Source organism: Nannobrachium achirus (genome assembly GCF_963921795.1).
Source record: "Nannobrachium achirus genome assembly, chromosome: 12".
In the NCBI taxonomy this organism is placed as follows: Eukaryota; Metazoa; Chordata; class Actinopteri; order Myctophiformes; family Myctophidae; genus Nannobrachium; species Nannobrachium achirus.
In genome coordinates this window covers 47,868,417-47,892,655 of record NC_137832.1, presented here as the reverse complement: position 1 = coordinate 47,892,655, position 24,239 = coordinate 47,868,417, and the positions used below count along the sequence as shown (strand labels likewise).

General features: G+C 40.6%; 1 protein-coding gene across 1 annotated transcript; it reads right to left on the bottom strand.

Annotated features, from left to right (window-relative positions):
* Positions 1–9,730: 9,730 nt before the first annotated feature.
* Positions 9,731–23,971, bottom strand: lhx6b (LIM homeobox 6b; the record flags this gene model as incomplete). The annotated part of the gene is made up of 8 exons (XM_080738700.1): positions 9,731–9,813; positions 11,872–12,046; positions 13,371–13,466; positions 17,121–17,221; positions 17,640–17,860; positions 21,392–21,513; positions 22,390–22,563; positions 23,903–23,971. The coding sequence occupies 8 exons, from the start codon at positions 23,969–23,971 to the stop codon at positions 9,731–9,733; spliced, it is 1,041 nt and encodes a 346-aa protein (XP_080594826.1).
* Positions 23,972–24,239: the final 268 nt, after the last annotated feature.

Here is a 24,239-nt window from a genome sequence, read left to right as displayed (position 1 = left end):
GGTGAGAGTCTGTCTCCCCCTGTCCCCACGCCAGTCTCGCACACAAGGCCGGCCCCAGCATATGACACTGATGCTTCCAAGATGTCAGAGTGAATGATTCACAACCCCCGGTCCAGCTTGTCATAAATCAAGCTGAAGTGCAATAATGTATCAAAAGCTGCTGCCATCTCCCAAAATAAACACATTTTGGGAGCCCTGCTGCGGAGCTGGCTGTTTATTTTTGCATAGTGCCGCACTGGCTGTGAGCCTGGGCAAAGTGAATCATTTGTTTTACCTATTTCCTTGGTTTTCATCAGTTCCCCTACGCCTGCATTCATTGTGCTACTGTACTGGGCCATAGTTTACACATCAAAGGTCTTTTTGTATATTTTTCAGAATTTATATAGCACAGTATGTATAGCAGGCCTAGTTCGGAGTAAGATAGATTCATTTTTAACTTTGCTCTGTTTGGAAACTAGATACTGTATGGAGTTGTGTACGGCATTTATGGTTGGTGGGTTAAAATGGTGGGCCTGTATAATGTCCACATTTAAACAAAACACTGTGCACTCAATGTAAATTCAGTGTGGTCAGCTTCGTCTAGAGAGAAGCCCCCCCGTGAAACTGCTCAGCAGGGCCGTGCTTAGCGATTTGGAGGCCCCAGGCAAACCCCAGTTTGAGGCCCCTGGGTCGGGAGCCATATGCGGGTCGCGGACCAATTTCTAGGGGTCGCGAATAAATACTCCCTTATGTTTTGTTTCCTATATTTTAGCTTTTAATTATTTGAAAAATGTATATATATATATATATATATATATTTTTAATAGCCTATAAACTCTAGCACTTTTTCAAAAGAATTCCAGAGAAAATAATAAGAGGAGGAGGGAGAAAACAGGGGTTGGGTGTTTTACTCAGGGACACTGCAACACATTGCTAATCTGGCCTGGAATCGTACCTGTGACAACCAGGGATCTGGTTCCCTTGGCAGGCTCACTAACCACTCAGCTATGGATGGCCACAATGTTTGACATGTAGAAGATAAAGCATGAGCTTCAACTTCTCTCACCAGAAGCAACTTACACAGGACAGGTAAAGTAATAAGAATAAGAATACTGAGTTAAACATTACATTACATGACCATGTTAACAGCCTTTTGTTAAGGGCCCTTTTACTATTTATATATGAGGGTATTGAGAGCTTGAGTTTGAGAGCTGGTGGGGCACCAAATGAATTTGGGGGCCCTCAAAACGTTAAATATAAATATATACAGTATAAATCTTGTTTATATTTTTAAGGAGACTAAAGTAACTTGTGACATTAAAGCTCTTTTCAGATAATCAGAGCCCATTGTTGCAGCGACAGGCCAACTTCTTTCAGGTGGTAATTAGCTGCATGTCTGTGGCAGAAATGTCATCTAAGGATGGTTGCTTCATGTTAAATAACACACTTCAGCTCAAGTTTCATACACTATTAAACCTATGAATTGAATCAGTGTTATTACTTATAGTGTTTTAAAAAAACTTAATTATAATAAGAATAAGAATAACTTTTAAGTGCATGTTTTGCAGTGGTTTTCAAAGACAAAGTTTGTCTCACAGGACAGTCAGTGGGTTAAGGCTATACATATCCATTCGAAGTTAAACACATACATTACATGACTATGTTAAGGGCCTTTTTACTGTTTATTTATATTTGACGATAACTCATGGAGCCCCCTGGGTGTTTCTGTTTGAGAGATTGATAGGCCCCAAATGGATATATTTGGGCCCCTCAAAATGTTAAATATAAATAAACAGTATACAAACTATGCGTGCCATCTTTAAGAAGCCCCAGTAAACCCTGTGAAAGTATTTCAAGTTAAACATCACATTTCATGTTAAGGCCCCTTTTACCCTTCTTTTATATTGATCTCATCCCGGGCCCCACTTCAAACTATCTGGGGCCCCCAAAATGAAATGGAATTGATACACATATATTATATGTATATATAAATATGGGGGCCCTCAAAACTTTTTTTAAATATAAATATATACACACACTTTAGAAATAATGTATCCATTCCCTGCATCGATCCTTCTTAAAGTTAAAGTAATGTACGTGACATCACAGAACAGACACAAAAGAACCGCTTGGGTAATCAGGACCATTGTTCTCTGGTCACACCTTTGAGAGCCACGCTCTTTTCAGATTCTAATGAGCTAATGTTAACCCTCACCGGGGCTCACCCTCACTTCAACTGTTCTCTGTCTCACAGTTGAGAGCTCAACTGGGGCCCCCTGATGGCCATGTTGGTTAAAAAATAAAATAATAATAATAATCTCATGAGGCCCCCAGGCTGAGAGGGGGCCCCAGGCGGCTGCCTATTTTGCCTGTATGGTAAGCACGGCCCTGCTGCTCAGTCATGTAGTGTTAACCCTGCCATTTGCTGACGTGGGTCTTTTCTAAGACCCCAGCTAGTCCTCGGCCTACTACAGTAGTTTGAAACGAAAGTGCCCCCAAATCCGGTCACCTTCTGTCTGGACAGAAATCTGTGTGAGAACTTCTCCAAAAGTTCCTCCTGCCTCATCCCATAAAGGAAAATGCAGGGTGAATGGCAACACACGCTAAGAATATTTTAAATGTGAGGTTAAAATGAGCCCCAAATAACAAGTCGACAGCGAAAGAGCTCGGTGAAGGTCCACTTACCCTGCATTTTTGCGGTGCGTTATTCTAAAGTGCAGAAATATATGCCTGGAAGCTAATTTCAACAATCAAGGTGTCAAACACATTGAAGGATTATGGACGGGGCCCAGGTGTCCCTGGGCCATGGGCCCCAGGTGTCCCTGGGCCATGGGCCCCAACGACAATTTACTAAATATAAATATGTATTAAAATATATACGGTAGGTTAACATCCAAATATGTGAGCCCCTCAGCCTACAGTGAAAGCCACCTCCTAAATAGTTGTCTGACTAACAGGAATAATGTTTTTTTTTCTTCTTCTTTTTTTTACATGCAAATAAATATCATGTAGCCTACTGTCAGTGCCTGTTGAGATTGGAACATTTTCTGGGGCAACCTGCCAAGATCACACATGTCTTCTTATTTTTTCACTTTTAAAAAAGCACCTGCAATAGTGCATTTGAAACTACATTGCAGTGCACATCATGGGGTGATCACTGCTTGCCTCCTGTGAATTGTTTTATTTCAATTCTTGTTTATTTTCTGTTTATTTCGTTGCTGAGTGAGGTCAGCAGACAAAGTGACGTGAGTGAGATGAAAAAACCTGGGTGAAATCTGCCAATCTCAACACATGCACTAACGTAATACTATATAGGTTATAGACTGTAAATCCAGTATGATAAAATGTCTACAGGTGCTTTCCTGGCCCACACATGCCTTACAACTTAAGTAGTGTGTCTGCCCTGACCATGGGGCTATAATTGGCCCAGGGGCCTCCCTCCTCAAGTCTAAATTCATCCCTGGTCAAACGTATCATTCGACGCATGCAGGAGGGCATGATCATGATCATCAGTTATTTATGTAGTGCTTTTATGTGGGGTTTGCAGACTCTCAGTGGTCCTTGAGTGCGTTCCAGGGGGTCCCCCCAGGTAACTGGTTGGGAGTTAGGAACCAAATGCACCCTTACGCGTCTACGTGGTTGCAAAATTAACTAATCGTTTCAAATTGGGGTCCGTGGCTTAACGTACATCAAAATGGGGGTCCCTGAAAGTACAACGGTTGAGAATCACTGGCCCTATACTCTGAATGACAGTGGATGTCTTCATTTCAACCACTTAATGCCTATATAATTTGTTGACCGGGATCCCCCAGGGATCTATCCTTGGCCGCATCACTTTTCTCTTTTCACCAAATCCTTGCTTATTTCCGGCAAAAGGTTCGCCAATTATGACATGGCCCAGAATATAGGGTTCAAGTGGTGAATCAAATAACAGAAGCAGATGCAGGTTTTCCACTTGCATATAAGGAAAGACATAAGCAGCAAGCAGATGAACAAGAACCCCCTCCCCCCCCTCCGCTCCGCCCGGGAGCATCTTGAAATAAAGTCAAGGAGGAAGAAGAGGAGATGATGAAGATGGCATGATGGCTGTTTTTTTTATGTTGTTGACTGTTGTGAAGAAGGGCTCATCAGCATAGAGAGCGTCAGCGGGGATATGTAGAGACGGAGGGGCACTGCAGTGGATCTGTAATTCACTGCGAGGAGCCCGTGCAATCAGGGCTCTATTCATTAGGGGCCCCCGCTTTCATCTGCAACCACTTGAGGCTGCCAATCATTCGGGGCCAGACACATGACATTATGACAAAACTGGGCGGCTTAAAACGCTCAGAGATGCTTGAGCGTGGAGAGAGAGAGGGAGGGAGAGAGAGAGAGAGAGAGAGAGGGAGAGGGAGAAAGAGAGGGAGAGAGTGCTGCCTAAACGCTGCCTCGGGGGCCACTCGTATCTTTGAGACTTTAATGATGGAGAAATCTACGTTTATGGTGTTCTGTTGGCGGTCAGCCTGAAATATGTCGGCGTGATAATCATCTCTCTCAGCTCTGCATGACGGCAATATGAAGATAGCTCTTTGTTCATGTATTTATAGCTATAGCTGTCTGTCACACACACACAGAGGTATATATCTCTGGTTTTAGTTCTCTGTACAAAAGGCTGGGCAAACTCATGGGCAGCATATAATGTTCTGATGCTTTTTAAATCAAGTGTTCCCCTACAGTACATGCATCCTTTGGTCCTTTTTCCTCTACACCAAATCTCTTCGCTGAAAAATGTCTGATCTACAAGCTGCCACAACGCCGCTCAATCTGCTATTTCAAACAAATGTTGTCCCAGGATGCTAGGGTTAATGTGGTTAAGACTGAAACTGGGTTTTAAGTCTTCTTCAGAGTGTGTACTATTATGTACACACACACACACACACACACACACACACACACACACACACACACACACACACACACACACACACACACACCTGGCCAAGCCAAACCTTGGCTATCTTTAATTAAATCTGTGTGTGCAAGATAAAGGAGGCATTATCTACAGTAGACTAGAGTGTCTGTACTTGTGTGTTTTCCGTGTGCCATCGTTGGGTCACACAGAGACACATTTCTCACTTTTCAGCCCTTTTACACTCAACTCCAACATAAGGTTCCATTTGGTTCCATTTGTACCCTCTCAGAGTTACAAATAGATAGCAATGAGTTTCCCACCCCCAAATCCAACTGTACTGTTTTCCCACTTTTACTTGAAAGTTGACTCTGTGGCTTTTTGAAAATAACTCCAACCCCACTGTAATCTTTTTCCCTTAAAAGAAATGATAATACACGGTTATCTCAACATGGAAATAATGCCGTTTTTCCTGTCCTGAAGAGTCCGGAAAATCCTGCACAGTAAAGGGTTCATTTCTGCCCTCTCAGACAAGAGTCAAATGAACACACAGGATTTCGCTGTGAAAGCGCTGTGACATATTTTTGATCCTGCAGCAGGACTGGCCTTAATTAGTTCAGACAATGACTGTATTGCCTTTCTACCCCAAAGCTTCTTGATCACAATGGCATGATAGTTTTTGTAATAATTGCTCCCTGCTGGATTTTATATTGGTGTTGGAGGGGGAAGCATTGAGTATGTGAGCGTTTAAGTCTCACAGTGGACCGGTTGAGATAACAATCCATCCAGATGCTCGGAGTTGCCTGGGTTATTCATGCAGATCTACTGTGCTGCTGCCAGGGGTGTCGCACCAAATTCTGAGCCCTGGGTACAAGGATTCACTCACAGCGTGGAGTGTCACGCTGCGAGCTTGTAATCTATTTTTGAGAAATCGTGAAAATGTGTGGTCTTTGAATATTTCAAATCCTGTTTCGTGTTTCTATGTCAGTGGTTCTCAAACTTTTTCATGTGAAGGAGCCCCAAAATCATATGTATTTGAACGCGGACCCCCAACTCAAAATATTTAGTTCCAGGGAACCCCCAGAAGCAAAATTTGAGTTACAAATGTTCGCTTAAAAATACATATATTGAAAGATTTCCACACATTTTCACGACCTTTCAAAAGTAGCACATCTACAAGCTTGTATACTGTATCTGCTATTTTTCAATTTCTAAAGTATAAAATAATTCCATGCCCCTCCACCATGGGCCCTAGTAACTCAGTCCCACTCCACCCCCCCCCCCCCCCCCCCTTGTGACACCCCTGAGTTTACTGCTGACTAAAATCAATATAAAAGTGTATGGGAGCAGCACATTCACACATGCTGTTGCTGCCCTAAAAAAAGTGCATTGATCTCAACAAAAAAGAATGCAGATTTAAGATTGGCAACACATTCTATGAAGCCCATGTCTATAATGCAATGTAAACACAGACTTATAGTGCATTATAATCTACTTATAACATTGTAATTATAGTTAAAAGCACTCATAAATATTAATAATGCTTTATAACAATAATAACAACACATTATGAATTAGATTATGACTTTTTTTGTTATTGTTGTTGATATAAAGCGTTGTACTTGAACTTGGTGCTTGTGCAAATTTTACATGCAGTGTTACAAGCAGTGTAATGCATTTATACTTGACTTTATACATAATTTAATTATAAAATGCTTTATAATTTGTTGTGATTATTTTACAAACCATTATGTGTATTATGACTATGAGTGCTTATTGCTATAAATATATTATAATGTATTATATAATACATATAGACATGAAACTGTTACCGTAAGATTGTCTTTAACCATAATTCTTCTTCGGCATCTTGGGTCCGGGCAATCAGTGTGACAACACGGCAAATTATCCACTTTAGGATAGCTTGTGAAAGCCAGCAAACTGCCTAATCGATAGCCATCACGAAAACAATTAGAACCTACACATTAATGGCTGTTCCAATTAAAACTACATAACTTTTTTTGAACAAATACATTTTGTATTTTGTCCAATCTGTATGGTAGAGCATGTTAATAACAGTAGAACTTTTGTAATTGGGGCGGTTGTATTTTGTCTCCCTGCTCTTCTGTTGAGACATTTAGATTGTGTCAAAGCCAGATCATGTCTCAACTATGGACACAAGATCTGATGGTCAACATTCAATGTATCCCCTGAGCAGGCTCTATTAGCTTAATGGTAAAAATGTCAGCATGTAAGAAATTCCTGTTTACGTGTTGGCATTTTTATCATGGTTTTTAGTAGGTTCAAATCCGGGGTTGAAGAGGAAATGTACAGTACATACTGTAGTGCTTCTTTAACAAGCAGGTTTTTTACCATTATTATTACTAGAGGTGTAACGATACATTTTAACAACGATACGATTCGCATCACGATACATGCTTGACGATACGATACATGGACGAATCAGGACGATATTGGTTCATTCGTGGCGATACGATATGATTCGATTCAATGATTTAAAATCGATATAGTAACTATTTAGCAAAGAAATTAAATCTGTGTGAAACGTGTCAATAGTGCATGTTTTTCAGGGAAAAATCTATTAAGCAAACACTGTGATTCTCTAGGCAAATACATGGACATTACATTTCAACACATATGGACAAACCCGCACCTTGACATGAACACAGAGATTACACACATTTATCTATAGACCAAGAGTATATGGAATGGAAAACTAATTAAACTCCTCTTTTTCATTTTCCTTCTTAAAATTGCAGGCACAAATACTTAGTTTCCATACAATCAATGTTTTGCACTGCAAAACGATTCAATACTGATTATCTGCATTGTAAAACGTTACCGACAAAGCCAAAACGGTACAATATATGCTTTTGCATATCGATATAGTAGATCATTGCAAATTAAAATCGATTTTTCGATTCAGTTACTGTATCGTTACACTCCTAATTATTAGCCATTGTAACAGGTTATCAGAGGTCTTCTGATGCGTGACCTACAGTACACTGTAACATCCTCAGTGGTCATTTGAAGGTGGCGTATAAACTACATTTATTTGTTGAAATAAGTGTGCGATCATTGCTATAGAGTGTTTGTTCGGTAACAGGGTTCTTCACATCTCCCACACTAATTAGTAAACAAAAATTACATTTTTATGTTGGGATACCAATTTCCAATTTTATCCAAACAGGAGAGAATACTCAGACGGGATACAGGATAAACAATTGAAGCTGGAAGTGCTGATTGGATAAAATTGGTATCCCAAGAGAGAAGGGGAGACCCCTGTCACTGAACAAACACCCCATAGCAGCGATTCTCAGAACTATGAGTCGCGACCTAAAGTGGGTCTAATGGGCTCGCCCCAAAAGTGTCCCTAATAATATGGGTTGTGTCGTGGTATAAAAAAGGTTTGAGAACCCCTGCCCTATAGCATTGATTACAATCACAATATAGAGCTTGAACTTTTTAACAAAAAATGTTAACCTTTAACACTAAGCGTTTACAAATACCTAATGGACCTGTACGGGTCCATTATTCACAAAGTATAAATTTACTGTGCAGTTTATACATAATATTATATTATATGTATAAAAACATGTAGGCTATACACGTACTGTAGTAGCTGTGAATGTGAGTATAATTTGTTGACATTATCAGCTTTCAATGAATGTGTACACTGCAGCAAAATTAACAGAGCGTTAAATTAAGGTTGAAATCTTTACACATTTAGAGTTAATCAAACATTTACTGTGTATGTCTGTCCCCCTCTCTTCCTCTCTCTCTCTCTTTCTCTCTCTCTCTCTCTGTACATTAGTTATACTTCCGTCTCTTTTTCTTTCTATCTTTGTATGAAGAAATTGTGAGTTTTCTGTCAAGACATACAATATGCTAGGGTGCCCGCTGGTCAAGGCGCAAACCACATACTGTAGGCTCCGATGCCTGACAGCGTATCGCGGGTTCGAGTCCCGATCCCGAAAGCCTTTGCGGTATGTCACTCCCCATCTCTCTCCCTATTTTTTCCTGTCTACCTACTGTACTGTCAATAAAGGCAAAAAGCCCCATGTTTCCTGTTACTCACCCAGACCCTCGAATGAGAACTGATCCCACACTATTCATCATAACAATTCAGATACATTTTTTATTCAATTGTAGCAGTATTTAAAATGTACAATCATTGAATTATTCCATTTCAAGACATATTTTTAAAAGTGCTTTTCGTGATTTTCTTTTGTTCTTCTTCTGAATAAATAAAAGGAGTTTCTCTTCTCGGACAACAATAAAACAACGCACAACAATAAAAGCTGCAAATGTCCTGACCAACGACACAGAAATGAAGAAAAACGGAGGCTTAAACACCGCTGCAACGTCCCTTATTATCATCATCATCATCATCATCATTTTCTTTTTGTTCATACTGTAGCTCATGTTTGATGCATGAAAATACCTTGTACGGGAAGGTGAGCAATTGAAAAGATTACAAATACGAAATCCAGGTTGAGGTGGAATGTTTGACGTCCGTTTAATAGGAGGGGGGGCTGGGGAGAAAGATCCTCTTCTAGTCCTTGGCCAAAATAACTCCCAGGTTGACGTTTAAAGTTGAAATGTTCCTCCGACAACCCCAGAAATCTGTCGGATCTAATTAGGAATCCACGGTGTTGAAAATGAGCCGCTGTAGTCCTCCTGTTAGGGAGGAAGACTGCACTCCGCAGACGGAGCGGACGGACGATGGATTCAACTCCTCTGTGATGATGATGGAGAGCAGGCAGCAGAGAGGCCACTCCAGCCAGATTTATGCCCTGTCGTCGTCGTACGGCGAAGCATAAAGGCGTGGTGGTCGTCAGGGGGTCAGCGACTGATGGGCAGCTGTGGTAAGGACATGGACGGGTGGGCGAGGTGGTTGGGGGCGGTCAGCACCGAGAAGGGATGACCTGCACGTGGACATGGAGAAGGGAGATTCAATTTGTTTCTGAGAGTAGACCTCTAGACCTACAGCACATACTGTACAGTATAAACAGAGCCTTTAAACTTTTAATCTGAGGCTTTTCTTTGTATGCTATTTAAATCGTTTTGAGATGGAAAAAAAAAGCTGCAATTTGTCCAAGTGACAAAGGTTTGCTGCTATTTGTTTCAAAAGGCTTTTATACCAAAGCAATGTGACATAGCTCAGTTTACACAATCCTGTACACCTTCCAACTGTGTGTTCCCCATATTCAGCAGTTTTTATTATATTTTGACACTTGCTTTGGCAATGTAAACGTATGTTTTTTTTTTCCATGCCAATAAATAAAATAATCCAAATTGATAGTGAGAGAGACAGGAAATATTGACTCTGGCTGCAGGGGTCATCAATATGTCTGTATGTACAGATGTGCCGTTACTTATCCTGAACATTTCCTACGAATGCATTTTTCTCACAGGGTTCTTTCCCTGTTTTACCTTTCAATTTTTTATGGAGAATGGAGCGTATTTTTGCAGAAACTCACAAATGGCAGGAAACCACTCCATTCCCATTGAAAAACAGAATCCACCTTCATAGATAGATTTAAACTTCTAAGTCAAAGAAGTTCATAAAAATAGCAAAAATAGCTGATCTATAAGCTCAATGTTCTGCAAATCCCATGAAAATCTACAGTCTTGCCAATGGCAAGACGTGTGAAGTTTTGAAATGTCACATCTGTACACAGACAAATGTGTCCATGGAAAATGCTACAATTTGTTTTCACATAGAATTATAATGTTCCTATTTTGATCATAAGACCCAATTACTGAGTGTCAGTCTCCAGGTTTTCTTCAGAATATGTATGCCACTGATTTACTACATGGCACATTCGGAGTCCACTAGCAGCCGACAGACTTTTTAGACTTTTCAAGGACCCCCATAACTCTGCGAGTGTACCAATGGAACCAAAGCTCATACGGTACATAAAAGGTATTTCTGCTAGCCAAGCCATTCTGTCTTGAAGTAGTGGTAGAAATTCGATCTCCAGGTTCAAATCCCATGGGTCTTTTTTTTTTTACCCCACACTTTTTTGGGCGGATTTTGGTTACATTATAGACCATAACGATTGTACACTGCTGTTTGATTCCTTGCCCATGCATCACTAATGATACGGCAGTCTGGTAATCAGAAGATCAGCAGTTCGTCCCCTGGTCTGCTCCTGTCTATGTTTTGAAGTGTCTGAGCGAGATGCTTAACCCCTAACTGCCCTCCTGGGAGGCAAATTAATACACAGGACCACAATGGAAACAAAGCCCTTAGGGCTTTTTGTGTTATCATTTTAGCAACAGTGTATAATCGTATACTCCTGCAATATTTGCAAACTGTTAATAAAGTATTCAACCAATCAATCAATCAATCAATCAATCAATCAATCAATCTATCAATCGCAATTCGCAATCCTAATAGATAGGATGGGTAAATGCAGAGGAACAAAATTATACTTTCTTGTGTGATGATATCGCATTGCGAAACGTTGTGAGCTTGTAGATTGCTTTTGTAGAGCCATTATTTCATGAGAATAATAAACATTCTGAAAATGTTTTATAGCCTATTTTTGAACATTTTTTAAAAGATTATTTTCTGTATTGTTTCGAACAATTTCTGAAAAGAATATTTTCCGTGTTGTTTTCAACATTTTTGAACATTCTTTGAAAATGTTAGAAATGTTCAGAATTTAATTTTATTCTTTTAATTTAGATTATTATTATTTTATTTTTTTGATATTCGTACCCATGGGATGCCAGGTGTAAAGTGTTAAAAAGAGACTCACTGTCTATGTATCCGTGCAGGGACAGCAGGTGTAAAGTGTTAAAAAGAGACTCACTGTCTATGTATCCGTGCAGGGACAGCAGGTGTAAAGTGTTAAAAAGAGACTCACTGTCTATGTATCCGTGCAGGGACAGCAGGTGTAAAGTGTTAAAAAGAGACTCACTGTCTATGTATCCGTGCAGGGACAGCAGGTGTAAAGTGTTAAAAAGAGACTCACTGTCTATGTATCCGTGCAGGGACAGCAGGTGAGGCCTGTCGGGACTGCTGAACGGGGAGTAGTGGAGGTCCTCGGGCAGTGAGGGGGGCATGCGAGAGTGTGGCGCCCCCTGTGGATAACTGTGCGGCTGCGGGGGGTGCTTTTTGTGCCGCGCTCGGCAATTCTGAAACCACACCTGTAAGAAGAAACAGACTGTAAAACTCTGTGTTATAAAAGGGGAATTCCGGAGGAGTGCTTTTCTAACGGTAATCTGGTGTTATTCCATCCATTAACAAGTGGTAGAGCGGTGGGAGGGGTCTAACGGCACTTTGCCTCTTTGCAGAAGCTCTTTTGAAGACATTTCAGCCATTATGAAAGTCAGATGTAAACGAAAAGGAATTGTCGAGCGATACAAATAAGCGGTTACGTGTGAAATCCCACCGCTCGTGGGTGGAGTTGCAGAGAGGAAAAAAACTAAACAAAACTAGAAAGATGCAATTGGAGTCACACTTGCAAATTAATTTTGTCTAATACCATTCGAATTTTCCCCATTCAAGTCAATGGGGAAATGTAATTCACTAATAAATAAATGCCCATATATGGAGATTGATGATGTCATCAATATTAAGCTCATATCTTCGAATGCCCATATACCTGCCAGTCTCATGTGGTCTATGTTTTCAGACATCTATGATGTCAGTCATCTCCATACCATATTTATTATATAAATTAAACTATATAACGCATCTCTTAGCAAAATGCAGGGAATCGATTCCCGATGAAGCCGGTCGATTTGACATATGGCCCAAGTGCCTGCCACCAAAACTGTGGGAGGAGTAGCGTGGCAAAGAAAAGTTTATCTAGGAGGGGATGGAAGATGGATGGAATAAAGTCGGACAAGCCCTGCAGGGGCAACCAGACTAATACAAAAACTGTACCGATCGTTCATGGGCATCATAACATCATTAACATGGTAAAACGGCTAGTCCGGAATTCCTTTCATTTAACACTGGGAGCAAGAATTGACCCCCCAAGGCTGGGTTACAATGTGGTACGTCAAGCTACTGTACAGCGGTAGAGTTTGTACCATTGATTAATAACTTTATTATTGCTTTTTTTTTTTTTTTTTTAAATAACACAGCCTGTTTGTTGTTTGTTGCGTAACAGGGGTCTCCCCATCTCCAGTGTTCAGTAATCAGAAAATACGTGTTCAGGTCGGGATACCAGTTTTATCCAGTCAGGAGAGAGAATCCTCTATCCTGTGTCAGTTCTCTCTCCTGATTGGATACAATTTGTATCCCGACGTCATGAACACGTATTTTCTGTTAACTAAAGAGCTGGAGAGACAGGGAGAGAGACTGCAATGATTGCTATCACAATATATATATATAGTTATTCAACACTTATTTTAGCAAACAAATATTACTTTCACCTCCTTTAACAACAACTGAAAATAAAGCATTGCTTATAGCTCTATAATTGAATTTACAACATTCCATGGTGATGTTTGATTGGCATACTTGTATGACCCGTCTGCTTAGACCTGTCATTTCTGCCAGCTTCTGCAACGTCTGGGCATCTGGGTTGTTGTCCTGGGCAAACTGACCCTGCATCACCTGCAAGGTGACAGCACACAGGCAGCAGCCATCAATGACACCAGTAGGACAGTCCCAAAAGAACATAGATTTAATCAACCCCCAGCCCCAAAACACACATGCACACATGTACAAGCAGTGATGTAAAGTAACTAAGTACATTTACTTAAGTACTCTACTTCTTAACTTAAGTACAATTTTGAGTTATTTGTACTTTACTTGAATATTTCCAATTTCTACTCCACTACATCTCGGATCCAAATATTGTACTTTTACTCCACTAGATTTATTTGAAAACTTTAGTTACTAGTTACTTTGCTGATATACATTTTAATATAAAATAATATAAAAATGAAAATAGACGATCTACAAGCTCACAATGCGTCACATTTTTTAGTTTTGCTTTTGGTACTTTAAGTACATTTTGATGCCAATACTTTTGTACTTTTACTCAAGTACATTTTGAATTCCAGACTTTTACTTGTAAGGGTGCCCTTAGGGTGCCCTCAGACCAAAATACCTATGAGAGTGGAATCCGCGTTCCGCCAATGCATTTCAATGAGAGTGAAGCGGTTTCATGCCAGCAGAGGATTTCTGCAAAAAACGCTCCCTTATCCAGGGGCGCTGGAACTCCCAAATCCCAAGGGGAGCTGAGCCTGGAGGAGTGCATGCGTGCGGCCAAAGGCCGCACGCCGAAAATTCACGTTTTTTATCCGGTTTTGGGTTATTTTTATTACGGTTTCGGGTGCTTATTCCCCGCACAACGGTGTAACAAGGAGCTATATAGTTACTAGTTATTTTAGCACACAGTGCAACACACAGCACGCATGCACACACACAGTCATTCACGCACACACTACAAAATCTGGTATTATTTTTGTAACAGTTTTCTACTGTTTTTTATTCCCCATATACAACGGTGTTAGTTTGCAACAATGAGCCTATCGACAGTTTCTAGTTCTCAAATAAATAGACTTTGGTGTGCCATCAAAGCGGGATTTAAATTTGACTTCCCTTCTGACCGGAAGTGACAAGGTGACCATGTGATTAGGTCACCGTGTGATAATCAAATACCTTTTTTCAACATATTTTATTCCCCAAAGTCAAATACATTATTGTTTTAATATATCTCTGTGTGTGTGTATATATAGGCTTATTTAAAAAATAAAATAAAAAATCTCCCCACCACCAGGGGAGCTGCAGCTCCCTCAGCACCCCACTTCCAGCGCCCCTGCCCTTATCATTAAAATGCATTGGAGGAACGCGGATTCCACTCTCATAGGTACTTTGGTCTGAGGGCACCCTAACAGAGTATTTCTACATTGCAGTATTGATAGATTTACTTAAGTAAAACATGTGAGTACTCATGGCGCACACGCACACGCACAGCACAACGCAGCGCAGCACAGGAGAGCACAGCACAGCACAGCACAGCACAGCACAGCACAGCACAGCATCTTGTCAGTATTCATTTTACTTCGAGAATGCACAAATGTGACTAATGGTTCCATTGGTTGTGGATGACTTGGATCCATTTGTACAATGTTCCAGAGTTACAGACCCACAGGGTTTCATTTGTATACTTTAAGAGTTAAATTAATGTGAGGGGATTTATCTTTGTTTGGAGGTTTTTGTAATAATGGGAATGTTTTGGGGATTACCTCACACTGTAGTCTAAGGGATAAGTGGGGAACAGATATTTCAGTTTCATGAGACGGTTAGACCAATTCTAATGTGGACACTGAAATGGAGGGAATGTTTTATTAACAAAGAGAGTTGAATGAAATGCCTCTCTCTCTGTCTCATTTCCACCATTTCTGAAACTAGTATCCTTCAGGATTACATTAACATGATAATTTGACTGCGTAGAGCAGCAGATCCCAACCGTTTCTGCATCAGGAAAATGCAAGACATTTTTAAAATGCTCCAAAGTGTCTCGGCCAACTTTTTGGGAATAACTGTTGTAGAGCCAGGGAATATAACACCCGATCATAACACAGAGCAACACCACGATAACACCATTTAACAAAGTACCACCACAGCCACAATACTAGAGGGAGCGACAACGATCTGGTACTACCCGTTTATAGAACAAACATGGGAAAGTTCTCATTCTACTACTCTGCCACCAGAATGTGGAATGCCCTGACACCGTCCCTTAAAAGACGCAGACCACTGGCTTCTTTCAAAACAGGCCTGAACATCCATCTATCAGGAGACCACAAGGGGAAGTACTGTATACACACAGTTTTCCCATAAAGGAGGTGACATTCACATGCCCACATTTGAACTTTTTCCCCTTTTTACATATATGGTGTTTTGTTTTTGTTGATGATATACATTATTGTGTCATTTTATGCCATGTTGTTGAATTGAATACCTACAGTAGGACCACAATGGAAAGAATTTGTGTTATCCTTTTAGCCTAAACGTCTGGCTGATTGGCTGATTGAGTACAGTCAAAGCACTTAGTATAAAAGGATTACACAAAACAAAATCCATTGGGGTCCTTGATATTTAATTCATCAACATAATAACATAACTATACATCGTGCCGTTTACATTTCTGACTAATTAAGCATTCAATCAAGAATCACATCAGACACACAAGAAAGTGACAAGAAGGGGAGGGGATGATTTTGGTCAATTATTTCCACTTTACATTCTTGAAAGATAATAATTAACATAATAATATTTTCCATATCCTTGATATTGAATCGTTCACATTTAAGCAGCACACTTGAGGTCATGAGATCAGAACTGACCAGTCACCAGAGACAATAATATCCCACGGTATAGCATAGCCACAGTAAGTTTCATTATCAGTAGTTATGATTGGGTTGGATTGGATTCCACAAAGGGCTAAAGTTCATTCCGTTCCCAACACATCCGGCACTTGGTCACCTGCGTTTTCCATCTGTGCCTTGGACTTCTTTAAGTTCACCGCCAAACTTCTCACTTTGATGTTTCACAAAGGAAAGCAACTAACTTTAAATGCTTTGGCAAATTCAGGTCTGTGTTCGCAAGGGGTCATTTTAGGTGCAAGCTGGTCATCATCTTTAGTCTGCATTAAAAGTGGGAATGCACCTTTGTCATTTTAGATTTCAGTGTTGGCTATTCAAGAAAAGAAGATATACAAGCTCACAGCGCATCACTTCGTGCTGCGCTGCAAGCTTGTACATCTTCTATGCTTGAACGTGTTTGAAAAATCTTGAAAGTGAGTTTGAAAAGTCTTGAATGATTTTGAATTACGAGGAAGTGTAAGAACTATTCAGGTCTTAATGAGTTAATTGTCACAGAAAATGGGGGCCTGGTGTCTCAGTCATGTGGCCCACACAGGCCACATGATCCTGTTGTGGAGCCCCTGTCTCATCTCGCATGTCTCCCCTCACTCTCTGCCCTGGGCTATGTCTCTCTCTCTACACTGACCTATGCGAAATAAAGCAAAACATGCCAAAAATATATCAAGTAAACCGTCCAAATCAATAGATTTCACAAAGTCGTGAATTTGTCTGACAGCTGGTGGTCAAATAGGTTAAAGAAGTATAAAGGTTTTAAAAAAAAGGACAATGAACATAAAAGCACGCACGCGCGCACACACACACACACACACACACACACACACACACACACACACACACACACACACACACACACACACACACACACACACACCTGTAGTTGCTCGGCAGTGAACGATGTCCGCGCTCTCTTGGCTGGTTTGGGCTGACAGTCCTGATCCGAGGGCAACGCCCCCTCTAAGGTCAGCCCTGTACCTGGAGAACACATGCAGGAACGCAAGAAGAAAATGTGTATGTGAGAATATGAATGTATACACAAAAGGTATAACAAAGTACCCTATGGTAATGTAACAAGTTCAACCTATACCTAACCTAACCTAACCCAGTGGTTCTCAACCTGTGGGTTGGGACCCCCGGGGGGGTCCACAAATTTCTTTTTTTGCTTAGAGGCTGAAATTGTGAAAATAGCCGATCTACATGCAACGCGAGGCGTTTTGAGCATGTAGATCTGCTTTTCACAACAGAACCGTGGTATACAAAATGTAATGCCTCAACTCTTAGTGCTCGTCAGGGTGGGGGGGTCCCCAGTTAAAATATGATCGGTCACAATAATCGTGACATGACATGTCCATATGGTCCCATGCCTATAGACAAAACAGGGTGTGTTGTATACCATTCTCTGCGGCCCGGCGCAGGTTCTCCAGCATGATGTCGTAGTGGCTGCGACAGAGCACCCTGCCCTCCACCAGCCCGAACTCCTCGCCCGTGGACAGCTGCCTCTTGCAGGAGAAACAGGCGAAGCACGCCAGGTGGTACACGCTGCCGCGTGCCCGCCTCACCCAGTCACTGGCATACACCTGGCGCCCGCACTGGGCACACTTGGTGCCGAACCTACTGTGGGATATAGCAGAAAAACGCAGGCATGGGGGTGTCTTTTGGGCCATCATCAGGGGAAGGCAAAGGCCAACCCCATAGTGTTCACATTTAATGTTAATTTCAGTTATTTTATGCATAATTTGTCCCCCAATTCTGAATTGTCTTCATCTGCTAACATGTAGATGCCTGTCCAGCTATATGTGACACGTGTTATCATTTAGACCAGCCTTTTATTGTTATGCAACCATTCATTTATTAACCACTTTCAACGTGGCATCCCTATTTTGGGAATGGCATTATATATAAGCAAACATTTTCAAACATTTTCTCTTTTCGCCACCCAAACAAAAAGCGAAAATAGTTGATCTACAAGTGTCGCTTGGCAACGTGTTTATTGCTTGTAGATCCACTATTTTTGCTATTTTAGAAATGGGGCTATGGTAACTTATGTTTTGCAACCCCCTCTGTCTTTCTGAAATTACGCCTCTGGGGACTATCTATCTATTGACCTCTGGTTGAATTTTGACATTTTAGGAGTCACGCATATTATTATCCAATAAAAAAGGGACACGAATGCACATTTTGGGATACATTTTTTAAAGTCCTGTATACTACTTTGTAGTATAGGAGAAATACCTTATCTAAAAGCACAAAATGGCGTTGTGACTATGAGCTTTCATGCAGATCTGCTTTTAAAGAAATGTACAGTATGTTTTCTTTCATGACAATTATAATTATATAATTTTGACTACCGGTATAATGACATGCCTTTATAGGAACGTCAAGTTGACAGCGGTACCACTCATGCTGATGACATTATTACACAGTAGTATTTTGACATAATGTGACATAACTCTCATGGGCAGCATTTTGCACCCAAAATGAAAGGCCTCTCTCTATTGTTATATACAGGGTTTCCCAAAGTGGGTGCTGTGATGCCAGTCCAGGGGTGCCACAGAATAATTTGATAATATTTGGAATTCATCAATATCACTACATCAATATCACTTCACTATATGCTAAAACAGACCTGATTTGCACTCACTGTACCATTCTTTTTCCATCTACGGCCAACTCTGTTCACTAAAAATAGCAGATCTACAAGCTCACTACGCGTCACACATACTTTTTGGTGAACCTTCTCTGTGACATAGCTGTATCTCAGGTTGAAAGATGTCCATATTAATCGTAATATGATGTAACATTCTAAAAAGTAACAGTTTAATTCAGGGGTGCCGTGGATTAGAAAGTTATTTACAGGGGTGACCTGTTTTAAAAACCCTGTTATAGGAGCATCTTCTGTGCTGGATGCCACATAAAAAGACACCACCGGAGACATTTAGCAGCGGGCATCAAGACAGCCTTTTAGGCTGTTGTCATTGGGAAGAATCATCCTTGCTTCCGTGGTTAGTGGTTTTGGTCCTCGTGCAGCTGCACTCAGGCCATATACAACAGGGCTTCTCCAAGTGGGTGCCGTGGCAACCCTAGGCTGCCTCGACGCAACAAGTCCAAGGGTGCCTCACTCAAATCTTTGAATATACTGTATGTGTTTTTAACATTTGTAACTCAAATTTTGCTTCTGGGGATCCCTGGAACTAAATATTTTTGAGATGGGGGGGCCAATACATATCATTTTGGGTGTCCTTGACATGAAAAAGTTTGAGAACCACTGACATAGAAGCATTTTTCAAAAACCTTTGAAGGATTTAGAAGACATTTCGGGCCAAAATATTCAAAGACTTGCACACATTTTCAAGATTTTTCAAAAATAGCAGATCTACAAGCTTGCAGCGCACTGGTATATCTGCTATTTTTTATATTTAAAGCAAAATAATGGTTAAAGTAATAATGCATAACAATATTTTGATAATATTTGGAATGTATCAGTTTAAACTGTACTTGGTGCGTTCTTCTTTGGCCTACAGTACAACCAAGTCTCTTCACCAAAAATAGCAGATCTACAAGCTCACAACGCGTCACAACATCACAAGTTGTGTATAGCCTAGACTGGCTATTTTTTTGGTGAATGTTCCCCCCAGAATAGGAATGCTGGGGTTTGAGTGGTTAAAAAACGCCAAGTATAAAAGATATAAAGTAAAACAATGCCCACTAATGGAAATACATTTTCTCTCCACTTTTCCTTGTGACATGCTGTGTATCTTTGGGGGGAAGAATTACATAATTACGTAGGCTGCAGTTAATAAGACAAAAGGTGCTATAAAGTAACAATGTAATTAAGCGGTGCCGGTGCTGTGAATGTAACATATTTACGGGGTGAGCTGAGCCAAACATGTTTGAGAACCACTGATTATGTGTAAGTGTATATAAATGTGAATAGATTTTATTTTATTTTTTAACAAGGCTTCATAGTTTCCTTGCAATTTTAAGTGGTCTTCATTATTTGTTATTTTTATTGTATTTTATTTGTATTTCGAAAACACTGAAATACCAATTAAGGCATTTTAACTTTAAAGGATCATGAACTTTAAACATTCTGTGCATAGTTATGTCCTTTACACATGGCCTACACCGGTGGTGGTCCCCAAACTTTTTTTTTTCCCAAAAGAGAAATCACACCTTCACCCGGGACCCACTATGTCTTCATTATTATATTGTAATTACGGAATTTCTTAGATGTGTTTGTTTCTTTGTTTGAAAATGTATACAATTATTTTATTTAGTATCCCTAAAAAATACAATTATTTTTGGGGAGGGGAACATTTTTGAAATTTAGGTCTATATTCTATTCTTTGTATAGGAAAAGAAATGGGTTTTTTACTTGAATCGTGACCCACATAAATTGGTCGGTGACCAACAAATGGGTCGCGACCCATGTGTTTGGGAAACAGTGGGCTACACAGTAAATTATCCTCCGTAATTAATTTGTTTTGGTCTATTTGGTCACATTTGTAGCTACAGTTATATATTAACAGAACGAGATGGTCAGACTGCGTGGCGACGCAAGATGAACGACATTAATTATGCGTGCTGGCTGCACGAGCAAGACGAAAAACATTCAAAGAAATAATCAAACGAAAGACATGAGAATAAAATATTGTGATACCATTTTTCAAAAAGAAAAGAAAATTTGCGTCGATTACATTTAGATCATTACCAAATAAAACAAAACACTAAAAAACGCCATTGCAAATACATTTGTATTCCAAATCAGATATAATTTAAAATCGTGGTTATCCTTGGGAGGACAATTAGGGCTAAGTTTAAGAAAAGGATTGTTTTTCCTTTTTTTAAATGGGCAATTAAATAAATTATGGGCAATTAAATTAGGCTACTCGTGTCGTAAGTCCTCGTGCTAAATTAGCATAACAAAAAGGTACCGTCTTTATTAGCCTATACTCGGTTTAATGTATTTTGACATGGGAGTCCATATAGGCCTATCGAATTCAAAATGATATAGGGTAAGTCTTCAAAAAAATAAGTTTAAAACACATTTTATGAAGTCAATAGGTCAATTAAAGACTAACGAGGATTATTATTCGCACATCAAATAAAATCCAGCGTAATATAAATAAATACAAATAAACTTACCTGAAATAATCCAGTTTACAGTATATTTCTTTGTTTTTGATGTAGCAGGTGTTGTGCTGGCGCAGTGATGCCCTGCACACGGAGCACTCCAAACAGCCCGCATGCCAGTTCAGATTGTTCACCTGCAGGTCACACTTTGATCATTTAGCCTTACATGATACAGCCATCATTAACATGTAAGCATCGATGCTATGGGGTAATACGAATCTCTTATTATTATTTAATTAACAAGACTATAATTGGCATTGATCGATATATTGTCAGGGGATGATGGAGAGTTGGTAACCAAATGGACACAGATCTTTAACTCTTGAGAGTGTAAAATGAAACCAAAATGGAACCGTTTAATTTGACTGTTTATTGTTAAACATTAATTTACAATAAGCCGACACAATTAAATAATGTAGAATAATTGTTGTTTTTTTAATCAATATTTGCCTGTTATCTCTCCTATCGTCCTATATGGTATCGATATGGAATTGTGGACAACAGGTTTTGGGTCTGAGAGGCTAAAACCTCATCAAACGGTGGTCCGTGCATGGCTCAAAAATGCCGAATAAATAATGGACCTTTATTATGCAAAAGTTTGAAAACCACTGTCTTATATATAGGCCTAGGCCTATTATGCCGTCACTTGACTATTTGAGAGAAACGCACCTCAGTAACTCTCGAGAATGGAACCAAATGGACTCTCCCTCGGCTCTCGGAGTTGCAATGGACACTGGATTTGTTTCAGTCGCACCCTCATATGTATATTGGTCATGGATGTCCGTGTGATTGCAGTGGTTCTCAAAGTGGATTCCAAATCTGGATTCCTTTATGGGGGCCAAAGTTGACCCATACAAATCTGTAACTCTGACAGTGTAGGCCTACACATAGAACCAAATGGACCAAATGGACCCTAACAGGTCCATTCGGTTCCATGTGTACACTGTCAGAGTTAAGGGGAGACCTTGAAATGTAAAAAGTTTGAGAAACACTCTTTTCTAGTCTCTCACCTTCAGTATGTAGCGGTCATGGATGTCCATGCCGCAGCTGGCGCACTGCTCCTTGCCGGAGGGCCGCGGCGCGGCGCCGGGAGACGGCAGGGCACGCAGCGGAGAGGGAGGACACATGCACGGAACCTCCGCAGGACTGGATGCACCCTGCTCCTTCTTCACCTCCGCTTTAGACTGGTTTAGAACACACCACGTCAGTGATATATAATTAAATGCCATTTTGTTTTTTAAGTTTATATATTTTTCTTTTCTTCTTTTTTTAATTATTATTATGGATAACATCCCGATTATTTGTGTGCTAAAATGCAAAATAGTCTATAACTCATACATTAAACAACAGGCATAACTAGATCAAAACTAGTACTCTATAGGCCCAGCAAAACTAAACAACAGGATATTACTATTACATGTGAAAATTGACCTTCTAAAATAAAACCACAAAGCTGTGCCAACCCCATTTTAAGGGTTCAAGATCCCATAAAATAAAGGGTCCGTTTTTTATAACGGAGAAAACCAGAGAAATAACAACAACAACAACAACAACAACAACAACAACAACAACAACTACAACAAGGTTGCAGAACTGAACCACGTCCTCCCAGATGTTTTGGACTCACCATTTTCGAGTCTTGAAGGCTGCACGAAGCCTATTCGGAGGAGAGGGGAAGGTGGAGCCGGCGGTGGTCCCTGCTCTGAGCATTACGCACCATCATCATCACCAACAGCTCTACTACATAATCTGACAGCTTAGATCCGCTCCAAAAACAACCAACAACGCGTCTCTCCCGTATTTAAACCCTGGGCAAACAAAAAGATTGAAGCAATTAGCATTTTTTGCTTTAATATGATCGATCTTTCCCTCAGCTTGCGCGCCGTGCAGGCTACCTCACATTCCCCCATGCACGCACGCACGCATGCAATCAAAAACGCAGTGAAAAGAAAGAGACCGAACATACCTGCAATTAGCGATGGCTTGAAACGGTGCACAGAATGAGAGGCAACCCCATAAGTGTCAATTTCAACTGTCAGTCAAAGCACAGTCGTATGCGGCACCGTGCCACCGGGCCACCAAACAAAAAAAACAGCTTACATCCTAATTTTCAATAGCCGTATAATCGAAAATCGATCATCCCCATGAAGTGAAGTGGGCTCTCACTCGAGGGTCGCTGTCTATTCACAGGGAGACAATGTGGCATAAGTTGCAGCTGATCTCCAAGCATAAAGGGAGCTTGATTGTGTCGCTTATGATCGGGCCATTTAAGCACTCGAGGCTCGCTCGGTGATTACGGCCGTATTCACGCGCTGCCAAAAGCTGCGTTTTTTGGGGTGGAAATTCACAATTGCGTGTTGCCCTTCATCTGAACGAAATTAACATGGAAAATGCGCGATGATGTTAATTATTGTCTTCTAATGTACAAACATTGGAAACAAAGGGACCGCGTTGCCAATACTTTTTTTTTACAGTTCTGAGTTCATGCACCCTTTAAGAAACAGCAATATAAAACGAATTTACCTTCTTGAGGAAAACGCCGTCCAGTGAAACTTTCCCCTGTGCTGAATGTTCATGTTTCCTCCAGAACATCACCGCGGCAAAGGAAGTTTTATTAAAACAATTCCGTTCAACATCTATGAGGCCCCATTTTCACGGCAGAGAGAGAGAGAGGGGGGTTCTATTTTCTCTGCAGAGGACGGTGGGTCTACCTTCATTCGTCTCTTTAAGGTCCAGCAGTGTGTTTCATTCTTGAGAATATCGTGGTTAATCGGGTCTGAAGTGAGCTGGGAGCCGGGCCACATTCACCACGACTCCTTCCAAAACCAGCCTGGATGTCTGTCTGCAACCCTGTCTGTCT